Genomic DNA, 17,651 nt, shown 5'->3' with positions numbered 1-17,651 from the left:
ATGCATATTTTTGCCTAACCATGGATTTCTTTTTTTCTTCCCCTGCAAAAGATTTTGAACTAGTGTACTTGTCAGGTAAACGTGGGTCTATTTTGGTTCTTGGGGAACTTTGCCATTCGCGAGCGTAATCACGACCATCGGCTCTCGCTCACGCGGAAAGCGACTGTTGTAGCAAAAAATTGATAGAAGGAGAAATTGAGCGGTTTGGGAAAAGCTACCTGGCGAGAGATTTTGTACGTTGAGTGGGATGATGTAACGGGAGGTGACAGCCTGACCTGTAACCAGTAGTGAGGTATGCAGTCTCAGATCCTGTGGTCTCACCCGATGCTGTGCACGTGCACGAGCAGAGAGCAACCCTCCTGGGCTGTTTCTTTCCCCTTGCCACCCTGTAGCATCTTCTCTGGGTTTCTCAGCCTTTTTCCTCCCAATGAGGTCCATCATGTCAAGCTGCCCAAGTAGCCAGTGGCTGTTCCCACCTCCCCAGAAGTTTTGCTTGCCTGATCTTTACTTCAAGCTTCATTCTAGGGCTTAAGCTCTCGATTATATTAGCTACCCACAGCTGGTACCAGTAATGGGATGGGATCAGGGGAAGAAGAAAACAAACTGTATTGCAAAAAATATCATCTCGTTTTAATTTGGGCATATGCCAGGCTGGCAGGGAGAGAAAAACTCCTGCAGAGTACATTCCTTACACTAAAGAGGACTCGGAAGGGAGAGAGTACTCGGCTCTGATTTGTCTTGGGGTTGTGTCCTTCTTTCTGCCCTTTGTCCTCCGCACCTCGCAGCTTCTGCCCTTCCCCTCTTGTCTTTGCTGCGCTAGCTCGGGAACACAAAGCGAGGTTTGAAAGGCCTTGGGACTTTCTGTCCGTGTAAGTGGTCTCTGCTGGAGCACTCCGTGCTGGTGGTCTAGAGGGTCACTGCCAACGTGTTCAGACTCCTCTGCCTGGTACTGGATGGGAAAATCTCTGAGCGTCTGAGGCTGTTGCAATATTTGCCCATTCAGTTGCCACATCCTGAGATTCTCCTGCCTTTGAAGGTGCCGGGTGTCTTTGAGCCAAGTCCCTGCTTCCCTTCACTCCTCTAAACTCTTTCAAGTCATTTCCTCCCAATGCTGGAATCTTCTGGTTTTGAACTTGACCGTAAAGTGAAATTTTATATAGTGCTTTCAGACACAATCCCCCTGAGCCATGGGGTCAGGGCAGTTTTGGAGCTGTGAACTTTCCCAGTATGTTTTGACCAAGTTCTGCCTCCCAGTGACTCAGTACCCACAACTCTTCAGGTCTCACGCTGTTGATACGCAGGCATTAAAAAGAGAGGGACCTAGCAGACTTCTAAAAGTTACAGGCTTTCAGGATTTCCCAGCTGGGAACTCCGGATACCCGAATCCAAACCCACCGTCCTCGGTACGGAGGGGCTGGGAAGCGCTTAGGGTTTGAATCCATCGGTGCCACTGGGCGAGGGTGGAAGCTCTGAGTGTTTTGGGCAGTTAAGTGAGATAAAGAGAGCGTTCAGTCTGTAACAAGGCCTTAAGTCAGGGCACGGTAGAGTTGGAAGTTTCCGCTGGTGGAGGGCTTTTTTGGCTGGATCTGGCCAGCAGGTTTCTGAAGAGCCTTAGGGAGGCCAGACAGCTTCGCCTTTCCAGGAGCTGAGCAGGGAAATGGCACATTACACAAAGCAAGATCTGAATAGTGTAACCAAGAGCAAAAAACTAGCTGAAAAGTGAAAGAAAATGTCTTCAGAAGTCAAAGTCTGGGGAGTCAGGATGCAGGCAGAATTGACAGGGGCGGATAGCTTGGGTGACCCTCACAAAAAGGGCATGTTTTCCTCTCCAGATTGAGAAAGGTGACTAGTTTGGAGGCTCGATTGTGTGCAGATGGAGTCTAAAAGGGTTAGAGGGGTGATGGTGAAGGGAAAGAGAGAAGACATCAGCTGTATCCCTCCAACTTTTAGCTTGGTTGCCTATGAACAGCTCCGCCTTAAAGAAACTAACTGCTGTCGGGAGCTCCAGAGCTCCTCCGTCCTCTGCTAATCTATTATTGCTTGTCAGAAGCCCCTTAAAGCAGAGTATGGATTTTCTAACAGAAGTCTTAATTGTTACATTTGAACATGACTTATCCTCTGGAGTACGCGGAGCCCTTGATTTATCTGAGAGAGATGTGTTCCCTGAGCTTTCCCCTCCATCTGCCCGGCTCTCCAGCATCCTCCACTCCTCAGTCCCCCAGAGCAAAAGCCATTCCGGTGCTCAGGTCTCCCCGTTTATGTGCCTTTGCTAATCATCATTAGCAGATGAGTAGCACTGGCTGTGTAATCACCTGAAGAAGAGTTCCCTGGTAAAGCTTGGCCCAGAATATTGGAAGGAGCATCTTTAAGGGGGAGACTAGCACAGGGGCTGCTCCCTGTGCCTGAACCTCGCTTCTCCTGCTGACTTCTCTGAGCTGGTAGGTGCATTCAGAGAACTGAACTGGCAATTGTAGAATTGTCTGGGTTGGAAGGGACCTTTCAGATCATCGAGTCCAACCATCAACCTAACACTGCCCAAACCACCACCAATCCATGTCCCTCAGCGTCACATCTGCCCGGCTTTTAAATACCTCCAGGGATGGTGACTCCACCACTTCCCTGGGCAGCCTGTTCCAATGCTTGATAACCCTTTCAGTGTAGAAAGTTTTCCTAATATCCATCCTAAACCTGCCCTGGCACAACTTGAGGCCGTTTCTTCTTGTCCTGTCGCCTGTTCCTTGGGAGAAGAGACTGAATTGTTCGCCCACAGATGCGACTCCTAAACCTCCCACCTCTCTGTCCAACTTGCTCGCGCTGGTGCAAGAAATATCTGTCGGTTTTGTTTTAGACCCTTGTTCATCTGCTTTTCCCGTTGCTGCTGCTCCTCCCGATAAACCTGCAGGGTGCTGGAAAGCGGGGTGGGTGCTTTGTCTTTATACGAGGTGTGTATTTGCATGGGGCTTGGGCAGCCTTTGTTCCTAGTTGTGTTCCCTATGGAGATGTGCCCACTCCTGCTCCCCCGGGCATGCGGTACCCAGTACCTTAGGAGAGTTTATCTCTGTCAGGCTCCGCAGGGACGGATGAGGAATGAATGCCACTTAGGCCATCACAGCAGTATGTTCCCCTGACATTTTCTTGGAGAAGCAAGGTTGCTGTGCGAGCTGCATGGGGGAAGAGCTGGCTCTGGGTACAGACACATCCCTGGCGCTGCCCAGGGTGTGATGTTACACATAGCACTCTGGAAAGCAATGTGCTGTTGGGAGCACCCTTTTCCTCCACCACTTCATCATCCTCTCCAAACCACCTACTTCTCCCTAGCTTTTGCCTCCCTTTTGACACTTCATCTCAGGCTAGATTTCCATCAGCACTTTTAAGAAGAAGGGGCTGCCAAGCTCACTGTCACCCCACGCATGTCTCCGAGCTACACAACCACCCCTTCCCTCCCACAACACCTGGTACCAACGGTGACCTGGGGACCTGAGCAGCCCAAGAGCTCTCCTGGCCCTCCACCTTGCCCTTTGAGAATGCTGTGTACTCTTAAAACATAGAATCATAGAATCACAGAATGGTTTGGGTTGGAAGGGACCTTAAAGACCATCCAGTCCCACCCCCTGCCCTGGGCAGGGACACCTCCCAACAGACCACGTTGCTCCAAGCCCCCTCCAACCTGGCCTTGAACCCCTCCAGGGATGGGGCAGCCACAGCTTCTCTGGGCAACCTGGGCCAGGCTCTCACCACCCTCACAGCAAAGAAGTTCTTCCCCACATCTCATCTCCATCTCCCCTCTTTCAGTGTCAAACCCTTCCCCCTTGTCCTGTGGCTCCCCTCCCTGATCCAGAGTCCCCCCCCAGCTTTCCTGGAGCCCCTTGAGGGACTGGAAGGGGCTCTAAGGTCTCCCTGGAGCCTTCTCTTCTCCAGGCTGAACCCCCCCCAACTCTCTCAGCCTGTCCTCATAGGAGACCACTGTCCTCATAGAAACCACTATAGAGCCTTTCCATTTTGCCCATCCCGTGCCTGAAATGCAGTAGATGATGGAGAAAGCATAAGGAAAGGGGGACGTGCTTTCTTTACAGTGAGGTGCCAGGTGGCATCACCATTGTGATGCTGAAGGATGAAGGCAGGGATTGCTTCCTGTCCCCACAGCAAAACCAGCCAGGTGTGTCCCTTGGTTCTTCACCGTGGGGGTGAGAGTGCCCGAGATACTTGTCGCTACTTAAATTCATGGTTAAATTCATGCTATCAGCAAACGCTGCCTGGTTGATCAATTAGCACAGAATTTCTGGTCTTCTTAGCGGAAGGAGCTATTAATAAACACTAGCCTACAGATTTATGGGTCTGCAGATGAACGCGTCCACAATCTCTGTAAACCCTTTAACCTTGACGTTGTGCATGGGGTGGGGATGACCACCAAGCCCAGAGGTGGCGAGCGGCGCTCGCAGCTGGCGGTAGCTGGTTTCATGGTCTTCTGTCACCGTTCAAGGATAAACTTTCCTCCTTGCTGTCTGACACGAGCACGCTCTGAGTGATGGACAGGAAACTGGTATTTTTGGACATTTTAATCATCAAAACAAATCAGAGCCATTTTTTTTCTCCTCCACATCCAAGTGAATGAATTTAAAAACAACTCCCCTTCCCCTCGATGGAAGGAGCTGAGCTAATGCCAGCGCATGCACTCTATCCAATTTTATTTATTTCCCTGGAAGTAATTTTCTGTCTGAAAATGCCCCTTTCTCAGAATCCCACCATTTTCAGGGAAATCGGTTCTGCTGGAATTTTCGACAGTGAAAAGCTGAACAGAACCATTTGAATATCTTCATTTTTGCTACGGAGCAATAGCAACACTTAGCTGATAAGTGGAGGTGAGAGGAAAATCAAAACAAAAGGGAAAAATTAAAGGAGGATATTTTGTCATAACTCTAATGTAAACCTTTGATACCGCTTAAAGTGAGAGAACTTAATGGTATCGGAACGTGTCACGGAGAGAACCACCTGCCAAAAATCTGTTGGCACATCAGTTTTGCAAAAACCAGTGTAACTTCTTGCCGTGGCACAGAGGAGGAACCCCAGCATCCAGCTGGCTCCGACGGACACGGGATTGGCAAAGCCGAGCAGACATCTAGTGTCGAAGAAGGAAAAAAAGAAGCCCGAATTAGCACGAACGTCATCTCTCCTTCTGCACCTAAATTCATGAGAGCGATGAGTGATCACCTTCTTTGCAAGTGTTGCCTCCGGTTCCTTGAAGTTCTGGTGGCACCAGGGTAGGCAGTGTGAAAACAGCCTCTGCAGGGGGTGGTGCTGGATGCAGGATGTGGTTGGCGCTCCTTGTTTCTCCCGGGAAAGCAGCTCCTTCCTCTGGCACCGGAGCCTCTCAGAGCAGGCTGCGGGCGTCCTTCCTACCAGGCATCTGTCTCCTGGTCTCCTGCGGATGGGCAGGCTCCAACCTTCAGCTCACACGCTCCCGTTGCCTTTGCTGGGTGGAAGAAGGTGTCACAGGGGCGAGGGAGGAGCAGGGTCACGGTCTCTGAGTCTCCTCTCTTGGATGGTAGCACAAACAGGAGCCATTTCACCAAAGCCAGCGGAGTTCCAGACCGCGTGAGAGGGGAAACGGGACCCCTCCATCCATACACTTTTCAGGGTTGGAGATGTTCCCCTTCAGTTAGAGAGATGGGGAAAGTGGGAAACATCAGTGAAGAGACAAGAAACATACTTGGGAGGAAAGAGAGGAAAATAATGCCTGAAAGCAGGCATTTATTGTACTGCTGGAAATGCTTCTGAGCTTGAAAGCATCTGAAGTACGGGAAAAACTGAGTGTCGCTCTCATGGTCCCAGGAGAGAGGGGCACAGTTCTTGAAGTATGTGAACTTCAGAGAAACGCAGTCATCTCTTATGGCTGTGAGGCCTCTATTTTATTTTATTTTTAATTAAAAGGATGTTTTGAATTTTTCCCACTAGCTGTCTCGTTTTATTCTCTGATGTAGTCAGAAATCATCTTCTAAGAAGGACTGGACCTGGAGAATAATAACTCGATGGGAGAACACTAATGAAGCTCTGAAATAAAGCTCTCCCCGTCGGAGACATGGGGACGCGTAGAGCGCACGGGGACTTCAGCGTGGTGGAGAGGCGCCCGGTGGGGCACGAGGCATCTCTGCGACGGGCAAGTCACTCCCCGCTCTCTACTCGGGTACTTGGAAGATGCCCTGAGAGTGTCTTCCAGGAGGGAAAAGCCGGGCGTTTCTCTTCGTCATGAAGTGCCGTCTGGTCGGTGGGGCCCGCCGGGAGACGTCAGTAGGTTTCCACTTCAGCTCCACGAACATGATGCCTGTGCAGAGCTGTCTGAGAGCATCTTTACTCTCCGAAGATCTCTGTGATTTCAGCCGCTTCCTTTGACGATATAAATAATACAGTCTATTCTTAGCTCTACAGCAGTATATTCAAATCTTTATCTAAATTCTGCAGAATTTTCCATTTCAGATGTTTGGGCTTCCAGAGGCAGACTGCTGCTCATCCGTTGCATGGCGTTATTCCTTTAATACATGATCCGAAAATTCAATTATCAGGCCAATTACTGATTTTTCTGAGATTTACAAGGAAAACATTAAAGTTTGATTAAGTGAGAATTCCCACTGGACTGATCAGCAACGAGACCAAAATTAAATTGTGTTCTTAATAGCTTTGCCGTGTTGCCATGAGGAGTATCTGAATGTGAAAGCCCGTTGCCGAAATGTCGAAACTCTGGACACTGAAGGGTGAAAGACGCCTTTCACTCATCGTGAAAATGAATACCCGCTGCTCCGGTGCCAGAGCGGGGCCAGGCCAGGTGGTGTCAAAGGTGCCTTTCCAATGGCAGCACTGGGAGTGAGGGCTCCACGTCAGTTATACATGGAGCTGAACTTAAGCACAAACGAGGTGGGGTCCTAACCCTTTGGTGCTACGAGGTGCTGAACAGCATCACGTGGAGGAGCAAAGCAACAGGAAAATATCCGTTTCTTATTGGGAGCTGCTTCAACAGCAAAATCATAGGATCACAGAATGGTTCGGGTTGGAAGGGACCTTCAAGACCACCTAGTGCCACCCCCTGCCCCGGGCAGGGACACCTCCCAACAGACCAGGTTCGGGTTGGAAGGGACCTTCAAGACCACCCAGTGCCACCCCCTGCCCCGGGCAGGGACACCTCCCAACAGATCAGGTTGCTCCAAGCCCCCGTCCAACCTGGCCTTGAACCCCTCCAGGGATGGGGCAGCCACAGCTTCTCTGGGCTTCTCTGGTTTATCCCTTATAGTTAACTGGAGTCTGAACCCCGCTCGTTATGGGCGGGTAAACATCTGCCTAACTGTGCCCTCCCAAAGATGAGACCGACATCTTAAAGTACAGCACTGGCGCAGGCAGCTCATTTGCTTCTGCAATTTGCAGATGTGAAAAAAAAAAAAAAAGAAAAATAAATTAATTTTAAACATTTGCTGGAGGAACAGATGAATCAGTAAAGAGCAAAAGACAGAGATGTGGATCTATACGATTGCATCATCAGTTAAAAGGCTGAAAACAGTTTAGGAACTCGGAGCTGTGTCAGCTGCTGGTTTAGAAGCTTGCTAAGAAGGTGCAGTGCCTGAGCAAGGTCTCTTGTTGGACCCGGTGCCCGCTCTGAGTCCTCACAGTACCCAGAACTTTGCTTCTTAACAGTGTTGGAGATGAGCGTTTGGGTGCTTTCGTGCACTGATGACACAAAACTGTTTAGAGAAAGCGGGGAATTTACTAAAAGGGGGGGGCTGCAATGTTTGAATTTGGTGAGAGACGTTAACCCCAGGGGAGCACACATCCTTCAGCCACCGTGAAGCTGTGGCAGTCAGTGTCTGGGCACAGGAGTCATCATTCCCCCGAGTTTCCCCGTCCCCACAACATCCCTCCGTCCTCCAGCGCAACGCCGAGGAGTAAGGAAAAGCACAGCAATGCCTTTTCACCCTCAGCCCCCACCAGATGAGAATTTCTCCTGCATAACACGTAGGCACTCAGTGCACTGCCCTCCTCTTCCTCGCGCAGAGGGGTTAAGGAATGAAACGGATTGGGTGGTGGTTGGGGGAACAGATTCCTTTGGAAAGCTCCTCTCCCCTTCCAGAGCCTCTGGATTCGTCGTCCTTAAATAAACACACTTCAGAAATCTTCTGGAGTGTAAATAAGTCAGGGCAGCGGCAGAAAGCAATTGCTGGTGACTGATGCGCGGAGCTGCTTGCAGCTGGCCCGTCTTCCCCAGGGCCAGACCTGCTGCTTGGCAGTGCCCAGTTTATACCTTGTTGGTCTCGGCCCATGAGCTCCTTCGTTTTAAGAGCTTTCCATGATCCCCACTCATTTTTTCCCCTCCGTCCTCCCCCCCCACCCCTCTCTTTTCAGCTGTAATAGCCAAGACACCGTCGCCTGCGAGCGCTTCAAACAATAACCTTCCGAATGATTTAGCAGCGCGGCTCCTTCGGTAACAGGTTCCTCCCGGATGAAATACATTCATATTTATGTAGGACAGAGGTTTGGGAATGCTTTTAAATTTACATGGCGAGCTGGCAGAACAGCCATCTTCATCCGATACGGAGAGGGGGAAAAACAGCCTCTTCGCAGCAGCGGCAGCAGGGAAATATTTACGGATGCAGAAAAATCCTGCCAGGGCTCATTACCCCGGCTGGGGGATGAGGACAATTAGCATGAAAATGGAAAAGCTTATTAAATTACGAGTCCGTCAGGCTGGCCTGCTGTGGTGGGATGGAGAGTTTGGTGGTGAAGGTTATGCACGGGGGGTGGTTTTTTTCAGCTGGTTGGTTGACAAGCCCCTAAGGCTGGAGGGGATTTTGAGCGGCTCCTGGCAGAAATGAGGAAGGAAGAAGAGGAAGAAGAAAACCTGTTGAGGTGCAGGGCGGGTGGGTGGAGACACCACATCACACGAACTCCGGCCTGAGGACAGATGGGCAGGTGAAAGGAGCAGGAGTGAGGGTGAGGAGAGGGGAATTAACGCTCCCAGGGAGGAAGGAAAGCTCAGTCCGGCGCGTGGAGGTCGAGCAGAGGAGGGACCTTCTGGCACCAAAGGCCAGAAGGATGCTCACTGCGGAATGCGGTGCCTTATCCCTAACCCAGCAACCGGCAAAGCTCGTGGATGAATTTTGAAGGGAAGACTCACCAGACCCATGACAATAAAGAGAAATGGGGTTGAGACAACATTGCCTGCTGTAGACCATGACCCCTTTGGCTGAGGCTAGAGGAAGGAGAACAGCCTCCTCTCTCGTGGCTTCAGCAGAGCGTTAGCTACAGGTGCAGCCAGACGATCCTTAGATCTCTCATCCCAGAAAGAAGAAGAGCTTTGCGTGGAGCTAAAGAATGAGCCAAAACACAGGCGGTGTGGGGCCCCTGCTGCAGGGCTGTGATGGAGGGGAGCGTGGGCACGTCCCCGCTGTACCTCCCACGCTGGGGCTGGGAGCAGAGCTGCTGCCACCTCCACATCATGGTGGGACATGATTGTTGGAGACACGGCACCTCAGGGCTGCAGAGGAGATGGATATTGGGTAATGTTATGGTTTGAGGAACCCACAACAATTTTTTGTCGTTCAGACAATTATTCTCTCACCTGTTGACCCCTCCCCACCCGGGAAGGGGAATCAGGGAAAACAAGAAAACCTGACGGCTGAAATATAAATAGATTTAATAGAATAAGACTAGATAATTAACATTAATAACACTGAAGATCCAGCATTGATCCCAATACCAATATAAACCACACGAGGACTGTCCCCAGCCCGTCCCATCCCAGGGAGCCGTGCCCTCCCCGCAGGGACAGCCAATGTGGGACACTGCGAGCGCTGCGGCTTCAGGAGGAAGGGAAGGTGTCAGTGCTCCGGCACCGGGGAAAGGAGTTCTCAGGATCCCAGCCATCAAGGTGGGGAGAGGGAGAGAGAGAGGAGGACTCAGCAAAGTTTCTAATTTATACTGAATGTGGCGTTCATGGTATGAAATAACCCTGTTGGCAGCTTGGGGCAAGTGCCGGGGTCTCGCTCCTCCTCGTCCCCGCTCCTGGGGAGCTCGAAATCACTGAGACCTTGAAACCCGCACCCTGGAGCTGGCTGTAAAGGGAATGTTGTCACCAATTCAGACACAGGAGCCTTCTAAAAGTGCATTTTTCCCAGGCATTAGAAGAGAAATCAGTCCTGTGTCTCTCAAACCAAGACAGGTAACCCTGAGAGCAGGTTCAGGTTGAGCAGTCAAAGGTCCATCGGGAGCAGCTGTGCTGATCCCTCGGGATGCAGCACCATCGCAGCCGCTGGCGAGGACCAGCCCCAAGTGTGTTTGTGGTGTCCGGGGCCGAGGAGCACGGGGATGCCCTCCAGCTCAGCCATGCTCTCCCCACCATGGCACCATTCCCTGACCCCCTCCACCAGCTGCCCCACCAGCCTGGTGTCCTTCGAAACCGGGCTGCCCTCTCCTCCAGCGACACCAGGATTGGCGTGTGCAAGGACAGATCTCTCGGGCAGGCTTGCCAGTGAGGAAGCAGAGCCTTGGAGGAGGGATGCAGGGATGCTGAGCACACAGCATCCTTCTCCCCACTGCGGGGCTGGCCCACTTTTCCCGTCAGCGAGAGGGTTGAGTGTTGGCAGGGGAGATGCCACCCCCAGCAGCTGAGCGCCCGCGACCTTTGCTGGCCCCGAGAGCGTTGACAGCGGCGCCGTGGCCGACCTCCAAAGCGCGTGCGGATTACTTTTTGCCTCCTTAAATATTCTTCGCGGCGTCCGTGAGCTCGAGAGATGCCAAAAGCGCTGGAGCCGCTCCAGCTGAAACTGATAACTCGGGTGCTATGCCTTTGGCAAAGCCGCGGTTCCACCTCCCTTCCCAAACGGCTGCGCGTGGAAACCGGGCTGCTCAGTGTTCAACCTCGCCGGCGGCTGCCTCCCGGCACCCGGCAGGGTGCTGGCTCCCCGGTAAATCCGCAGCTCTGCCCAAAGTTAGAAGGGCTACGGCAACGTACGCCCTCCGGATTACACTCACCGGGCTGTAGGTGGCAAAAAACTTCAGCGAATTCCCCCCGATGGCCTCAAAACGTAGCGGCTGCGGAGAGGCAGATTAGTCATTTTATGCTCCAAATACTTCATGCCAGCGCTAAAAATGAAGAGGTGGAAGAACGGCCTGGAGAAGCGGATCGGGATGCAGCTGTGGGACAAACCCCATCCTCATCTGGTGTAAATCGCGGTGGGGCAGTGGCAGGGCCAGCGGCCAGCCGGGGACACGGGCATCGCTGCGGGATAGTGACCCGTGGGGTGCTCAGGGCATTTACAACCCAAAACCGGCAGCCTCCTCTCGTTTCTGACCAAGCAGAGTTTGAAACGGTGGCCAAAAGTAAAGATGACTTCAAACGGGACTGAGGGACATGAAAGGCTCAGCGGGAGGCTTTTCTCCGCGGTGTGGGAAATAAGGAAGGGAGAGGTAGGGAGCTGGCATTGCGGAAAGGAATTTAAAAATAATAATAATAATAATAATAAAGGTCTAAGGAGTACGGGCCGTGGCGTGCCTTGAGAGGGACCAATGCGGCGATTTTCCAACGTGGGCTAACTGAGGCAGCAGGAACGGGGACGGGGAACAGCAGAGCCTGCATCTCTCAGCCTGGGATGGGCAGAGCAGGAGCCCCTCGGGTCCAGCTGGTGGGTTTTCACAGAATCACAGAATGATATGGGGTTGGAAGGGACCCCTGGAGATCATCCAGTCCAACCCCCCTGTCAAAGCAGGTCCACCCAGAGCAGATTGCACAGGAACATGTCCAGGTGGGTTTTGAATGTCTCCAGAGAAGGAGACTCCACCACCTCCCTGGGCAGCCTCTTCCAGGGCTCTGCCACCCTCACAGGAAAGAAGTTCCTCCTCATGTTTAGGTGGAACTTCTTATATTCAAGTTTGTGCCCATTTCCTCTTGTCCTGTCCCTGGGCACCACTGAAAAAAGACCGGCCCCATCCTCCTGACACCCTCCCTTTAAGTATTTATAAGCGTTGATCAGATCCCCCCTCAGCCTTCTCTTCTCCAGACTAAAAAGACCCAAGTCCCTCAGCCTCTCCTCATAGCAGAGATGCTCCAGGCCCCTCATCATCTTTGTAGCCCTCTGCTGTACCCTCTCCAGCAGTTCCCTGTCCTTCTTGAACTGGAGAGCCCAGAACTGGTCCCATTGCTCCACATATGGCCTCCCCAGGGCAGAGCAGAGGGGGAGGATGACCTCTCTCGACCTGCTGGTCACATTCTTCCTGACGCACCCCAGGATGCCATTGGCCTTCTTGGCCACAAGGGCACATTGTTGGGTTTTGCATCCGCGGCCTTGGAGCTGGGAAGGGAGCCCGGCACCGGGGCTTTTTCACTGGTTTGATTAGCTCCTTTTCCTTTGGCAGCTGAAAGGCTCCTTGGCAGCACCGGGGCTTCACGTCTTGTCAAGCTGAATAGGAGGGAGCGGGGTTTTGGCAGGGACGAGAGAACGTACCACTGCCCCATCAATGGCCTCGGTACCCAGCGCTGGGGCTCGCGAGGAGCAGCGCAGAGCTTTCTTCTGGTAGGCAAGCAGGGAATGGAAATGCATTTCCAGCTTGACCTGTTGCTCTGAAGATACTGGCTCAAAGGGAAGTTGAAGGCTTGGCAGTTTTGGTCCGGGGAGGAGATGTGAGCACGTGTTGTCTGTCCCCGAGCGGTGGGTCTGGAAACCAGCCTCTGTGTGTGTGTGTGTGTGTGTGTATTCTGTCGCGAGCGGAGCCATCGGAAGCAGAAGGGCGGCACAGAAGATGAAGGGGCAGGCAGGTTGTCAAGAAAGGGTCGGGGCAGCCCGGGCTGCTCGATGGGTGCTCAGCACCTGGCTGCATTGGGACCGAGGGTCTTTTTAGTCTAGAGAAGAGAAGACTGGGTCTTTTCAGTCTAAATAGGGTCTTTTTTAGTCTAGAGGGTCTTTTTAGTCTGGAGAAGAGAAGGCTGAGGGGGGATCTGATCAATGCCTATAAATACTTAAAGGGAGGGTGTCAGGAGGATGGGGCCAGTCTTTTTTCAGTGGTGCCCAGGGACAGGACAAGAGGAAATGGGCACAAACTTGAATATAAGAAGTTCCACCTAAACATGAGGAGGAACTTCTTTCCTGTGAGGGTGGCAGAGCCCTGGAAGAGGCTGCCCAGGGAGGTGGTGGAGTCTCCTTCTCTGGAGACATTCAAAACCTGCCTGGACACGTTCCTGTGGGACCTGCTCTGGGTGGACCTGCTTTGGCAGGGGGTTGGACTGGATGATCTCCAGAGGTCCCTTCCAACCCCATGTGATTCTGTGATTCTGTGAGGGCAACAGCCACATTGTCTTATGTTCACAGCCCTTAAAAAGCTAAAACAACACAAGAAACCAGCCAGCAAATACTCTGCAGAGGTAGCCGGTCACCTGGCTGGCTATACTTTAGCTCTAATTTATTCTATAAATTTATTACATTACGAATCAATAGTATTTATTCATTCAGACATAATGACAAGTCTGTCCATGCAGATGCCGTTAATGACCTGCGCAGCTGCATTTTTAAAGACATCTAGGTGAGAATTTTTAACAAGCCAATAATAATGTATCCTGCAAAGTCTATTTTCTGTGTTGTTAAGTCCAAGTGATGGGATTTTCAGGAACGTTCCTTGTTCCCTGTTGATAACAATCTACAGGCGAGCTCGATGTGCAACAGAGTAGGTCAATACCCAGTGCTTTGGAAAATCCCAACCCCTGTATTAATACTACGGACTATTTTGAGAGCCAGTTTTACAAGAGGTGGCACAAAACACACGATATATGGGTGGTGAGAGCCTGGCCCAGGTTGCCCAGAGAAGCTGTGGCTGCCCCATCCCTGGAGGGGTTCAAGGCCAGGTTGGAGGGGGCTTGGAGCAACCTGGTCTGTTGGGAGGTGTCCCTGCCCAGGGCAGGGGATGGCACTGGATGGTCTTGAAGGTCCCTTCCAACCCAAACCATCTTATGATTCTATGTTGAAGTGGAGCGGAGCACTTTTAAAGTGTATTTTCAAACGAAAACTTGATGTGGTCTGTGAGGATCATTTCACGTAGAAGTGAAGTTCAGCCACGTAAGGATGAAAGCTATGGCTGTGGAAGGTGATCCAGGAACACCGCAAACGAGTTCAGGGCAGAAAATTATCCAGGTTGCGATACACATGGTGGGTACTTGTAAGAAGGAAGAACCGGGGGCAAGAGGGTAAAATGGCTGTACAGGTTTTGATGCAAACATCCAAGTCCCATGCTTTCCCGACTCTTAAACTCACGTCTCATCCCTACCGGTCCATTCCCAAGCCCCAGGATCTCCCGGTCGTCATGGCTTGCCCAAGCCGACTATGCTTTGGGAAGAGGGGGAGCAGAGTGACACGTGAGGTGATGGGGGGGGGCAAATTGCAGCCTTGCTCTGCTGGGACAATTTCAGAGGAATTCCCTGGAGTTCAGCTAAATGAAAACCATTTCAAGGAGCGGGATTGGGGAGAGGCGGGGGGGAAGAAAAGCAAACCTCATCCTCTTAAAACCTGCTCGCATAGAGCTCTGCTTGGCGTGCCCAGATGAATAATAGATAGCGGTCGTTCATCCGTGTGGATGGATTTGCTCTGCTCGCAGCACAGGGTGCGAAAAAAGGGGAGCGTTTCCCAGCAGCTCTCCCTCTGCAAACCCCTGGCTCGCGTGGCATCGATCCAAAGGAGGTACAATGGAAAGACATCAGTTAAATAAAACGTTTTAACATCAGGCAGGACATCTAATGGCCGAGTTGTTCATCGTCCCAAAGAGTCTCTGAGGAAAAGGAGAGTGGGATCACGAGCCTCAGGGCTGGCTCCAGCCCAGGGCAGAGACCGGCACAGCGATGTCCCCCGTCCCTCCTGGCCACCCCAGGGAAACACCCGGGCTGTGTCGGGAGCCTGGTCGTGGCATGACGGAGCTCCGTGTTGGTCATGCTGCTGAGGAGCCAGCTCCAGAGGAGCTCCTGACCCTCTGGAACGCCTGTCACGTTCCCAGGGCATCCATGCTGCCTCCTGGGGCACGGAGGAAAAGCTCCAGCAGCTCACGATCCAAAGCTTTCAGGCATTCCCATGGGACGGGAGGGAGAGGAAAGAGGCAAGAGCAGGACAAGCATCTTGGCTGGTGCTGGGGAGGCTCTCGCCTCCCAAGCCGGTATCAATCCCATAGATGATCTCGGGAGCGTTTTACTGCGTCAGTCACTTTGGTAAGGGCCACCTGCACGTCAAATAGCACCACGGTGGAGCCACGGACCTGCTCGCCTGCCCTCAGGCAGGGGCCAGGGGCGTCACTGGTGGGACCTGGAAGGCAGAGGGGTCTTTGATTTCCTGAAGCCCCAAGTCTGCCATCTGAGCAGCGACCTCGAAAGGTCGTAATACCAAAACCATCCTTCCCAGCCGTAGCGAAAAATCCTGATTCCGCAGCGTGGCTTGCAGACAGATACTCACATACTGCACAGCTCTGGAAATCTTAAAAAAAAAAAAAAAAAAAAGAGTGAAAACTTGTTTCTTTCATAATGGGAAGGGCCGGAGGGATGCTCCCGAGCTCTGGCACCTCCTGCCCTGCGGGGTGGAGGGATGGAGGCAGCTCCGGCAGTGGGAACCTGGGGGGGGGTTCCAGTCAATAGCGCTACAGCCCTGGCTGAAAAGCTTCTGGGACCCAGGAAGGCTCTGCCTTGGACAATGGATTATTTTTAACTGGCTCGGATCTTCAAACACTCTAGCTTAAAAAAAAAAAAAATAAAAAGGGGGAAAAGAAAAGAATAGCCGATTTGTGCAAGCTCCCCTGCTCCCATTAAGTGGTTGGAAGTGGTGCTATGCATTTCAATGGGGGCAGGACCCTGCTTCTCATGAGATAAATTGCCCCCCCTGTCCCTTTGCATGCTCGGTGCAGCTAGCCCTGGCTTGCTCAGCTCCTGCTCTTTCCTGCCCCCCCCCCAACGACACCCCCTCCCTCCCCGATACGCTCCCCAGCAGATTTTTTTGTTGTTGTTGTTGTCATTGAGCTATTCATTTTCCATAGGCTGCCTTCATTCCCGTGGCCTTTTGCAGCTAGGAGACAAGATGTTGCCTTGGAAACAAAGCCCCTTAGATGTTTGGAGTCTCTGGGATTGCTCTGTCTGCTCCCGAGTACTTTTTGGGTTATTTTTATTAACCGCACAAAGATGCAGCAGGCTCGTAGCCAAAGCAGAAAGTAGCCCTGGGAGGTGGAGGGCAGGCGAGCGTCTTCCTGGCATCGCTCGCTCCGCCGGGGATATATTTTTATTTTTTTTTTTTTTTTTTTTTTTTTATTGCAATGCACCACGGGCTGCGAGAGAAATGGCATCTCCGGAGAGAGCTGCGCAGGCAGGGCTGTGCCGGGGGCAGAGCCGCAGCAGCAACGGGGAGAGGGAGAAGCGCCGGGAGAGGAAAAACCCAAGGAGAAGGGAAAAGAGAGGAGGAACTCGGGATGGCAGGCCTTTGGGTTCGGGGGGGTTGGCTGGCTTTCTGGCGGTGCCACGGAGGGACTGCTGCCGAGATGTACGTGGGTGGCTATTGGCCCGGTCTGCTTGTTTTAGAGGAAACCAGGTTGCCAGACCCAGGTTGCCAGACCCATCAGAGGACTGTGAAAGTCTTCACTCCAAGGTTTTAATGGCAATTTGCTGCAGGGCGAGTGAGGGGTGGCATCAACAGACACCCCCCCCCACCTCCCAGGCTGAGGTTTGCCCCCAGCTGGAGCCCTCCAGCTCCTCCTGCCCCCAGTCTGCCTGAGCCCTTCTGCAAGGGGGCTCGGCGGGAGGGAGGCAAGGGGCTGCCCTGTTCCCCTTCTCCCTTTCCCAGAGGCCAAGTCCTGATTCCTCCAGGGAGAACATTTCGGAGTAGGCTTTTACTCCTTCTTCTGCAAAGACGTTTAAAAAAAAAAAAAAGAAAAAAAAAAAGAAACAAAACAAAAGCTGATTAAAAGAAGCTCCCTAATCCCCTGCTGGCACTTGAAATATTTCCAAGCCAGCAAAAGCATTCCAGAAAAAAAAGGGAATATATGTTATTTTCCAAAAAAAATAATCAGTACAGTGTGAAGCCTGTGCCTTATTGCTCATGTCAACGTGGTCCTCTGCTCCGTACAGCCACGAGGGAGGGTTTCCAGCCGCGGCAGCCGGGGCTCGCAGAGCCGGGGAGGCTGGCACAAGGAGAGGGGAAGGATGGAAAGGGCTGGAATAGGATGGGCCTGGGAGACTGGCAGCGTCACACCCGCAGGGTCGCAGCCACGGAGAGGTTCGACCACGATGCTTGAGATTTCACAGCTATTTCCATCCTCGGCTACGGGCTGCTGCCACCCCCGCCGGTTTGTGTGGCTCTGCAACGGCAGCAAAATGTTTTTGGGGAGGGGATCCACCCTATATTCCCCATATGTCTCACGGAGGATCGCACGCAAGGGAGCAATTTCACTGTTTTGTGGTATTTTCCACCAGAGCCGAGGCTCACAGATGCCCAGGCTAGCAAGATGCTCGCAGATTTTCTTCTCCCTTCTGGTGCATCCTCACCGAAGCGAGGAAGGCTGCCTCACCCTCGCGAGTGTCACACATACACGCCGGGCGCTCTTTTTTTCCCATTGTTGCCGATTTTCCTTGTCAATACTATGTGATGCCATGGTTACAGAGATGT

General features: G+C 52.3%; 1 protein-coding gene across 4 annotated transcripts in view; it reads left to right on the top strand.

The window, feature by feature from the left end:
- Window positions 1-17,651, top strand: part of GNAO1 (G protein subunit alpha o1) — a 146,918-nt gene that overhangs the window by 81,024 nt on the left and 48,243 nt on the right. The window contains exons 4-5 of one of the 4 annotated variants that reach the window (XM_074152091.1): window positions 702-735; window positions 7,595-7,629. The exons of the other annotated variants lie outside the window; for them this stretch is intronic. Of the exons in view, the coding sequence (XP_074008192.1) occupies window positions 702-735; window positions 7,595-7,629 (69 nt within the window). The remainder of the gene's footprint in view (window positions 1-701; window positions 736-7,594; window positions 7,630-17,651) is intronic. 4 annotated transcript variants of the gene reach the window in all.

The sequence above is a fragment of the Numenius arquata genome, chromosome 8, assembly GCF_964106895.1.
Source record: "Numenius arquata chromosome 8, bNumArq3.hap1.1, whole genome shotgun sequence".
Taxonomy (NCBI): domain Eukaryota; kingdom Metazoa; phylum Chordata; class Aves; order Charadriiformes; family Scolopacidae; genus Numenius; species Numenius arquata.
This window is presented reverse-complemented; position numbering and strand designations above follow the sequence as displayed.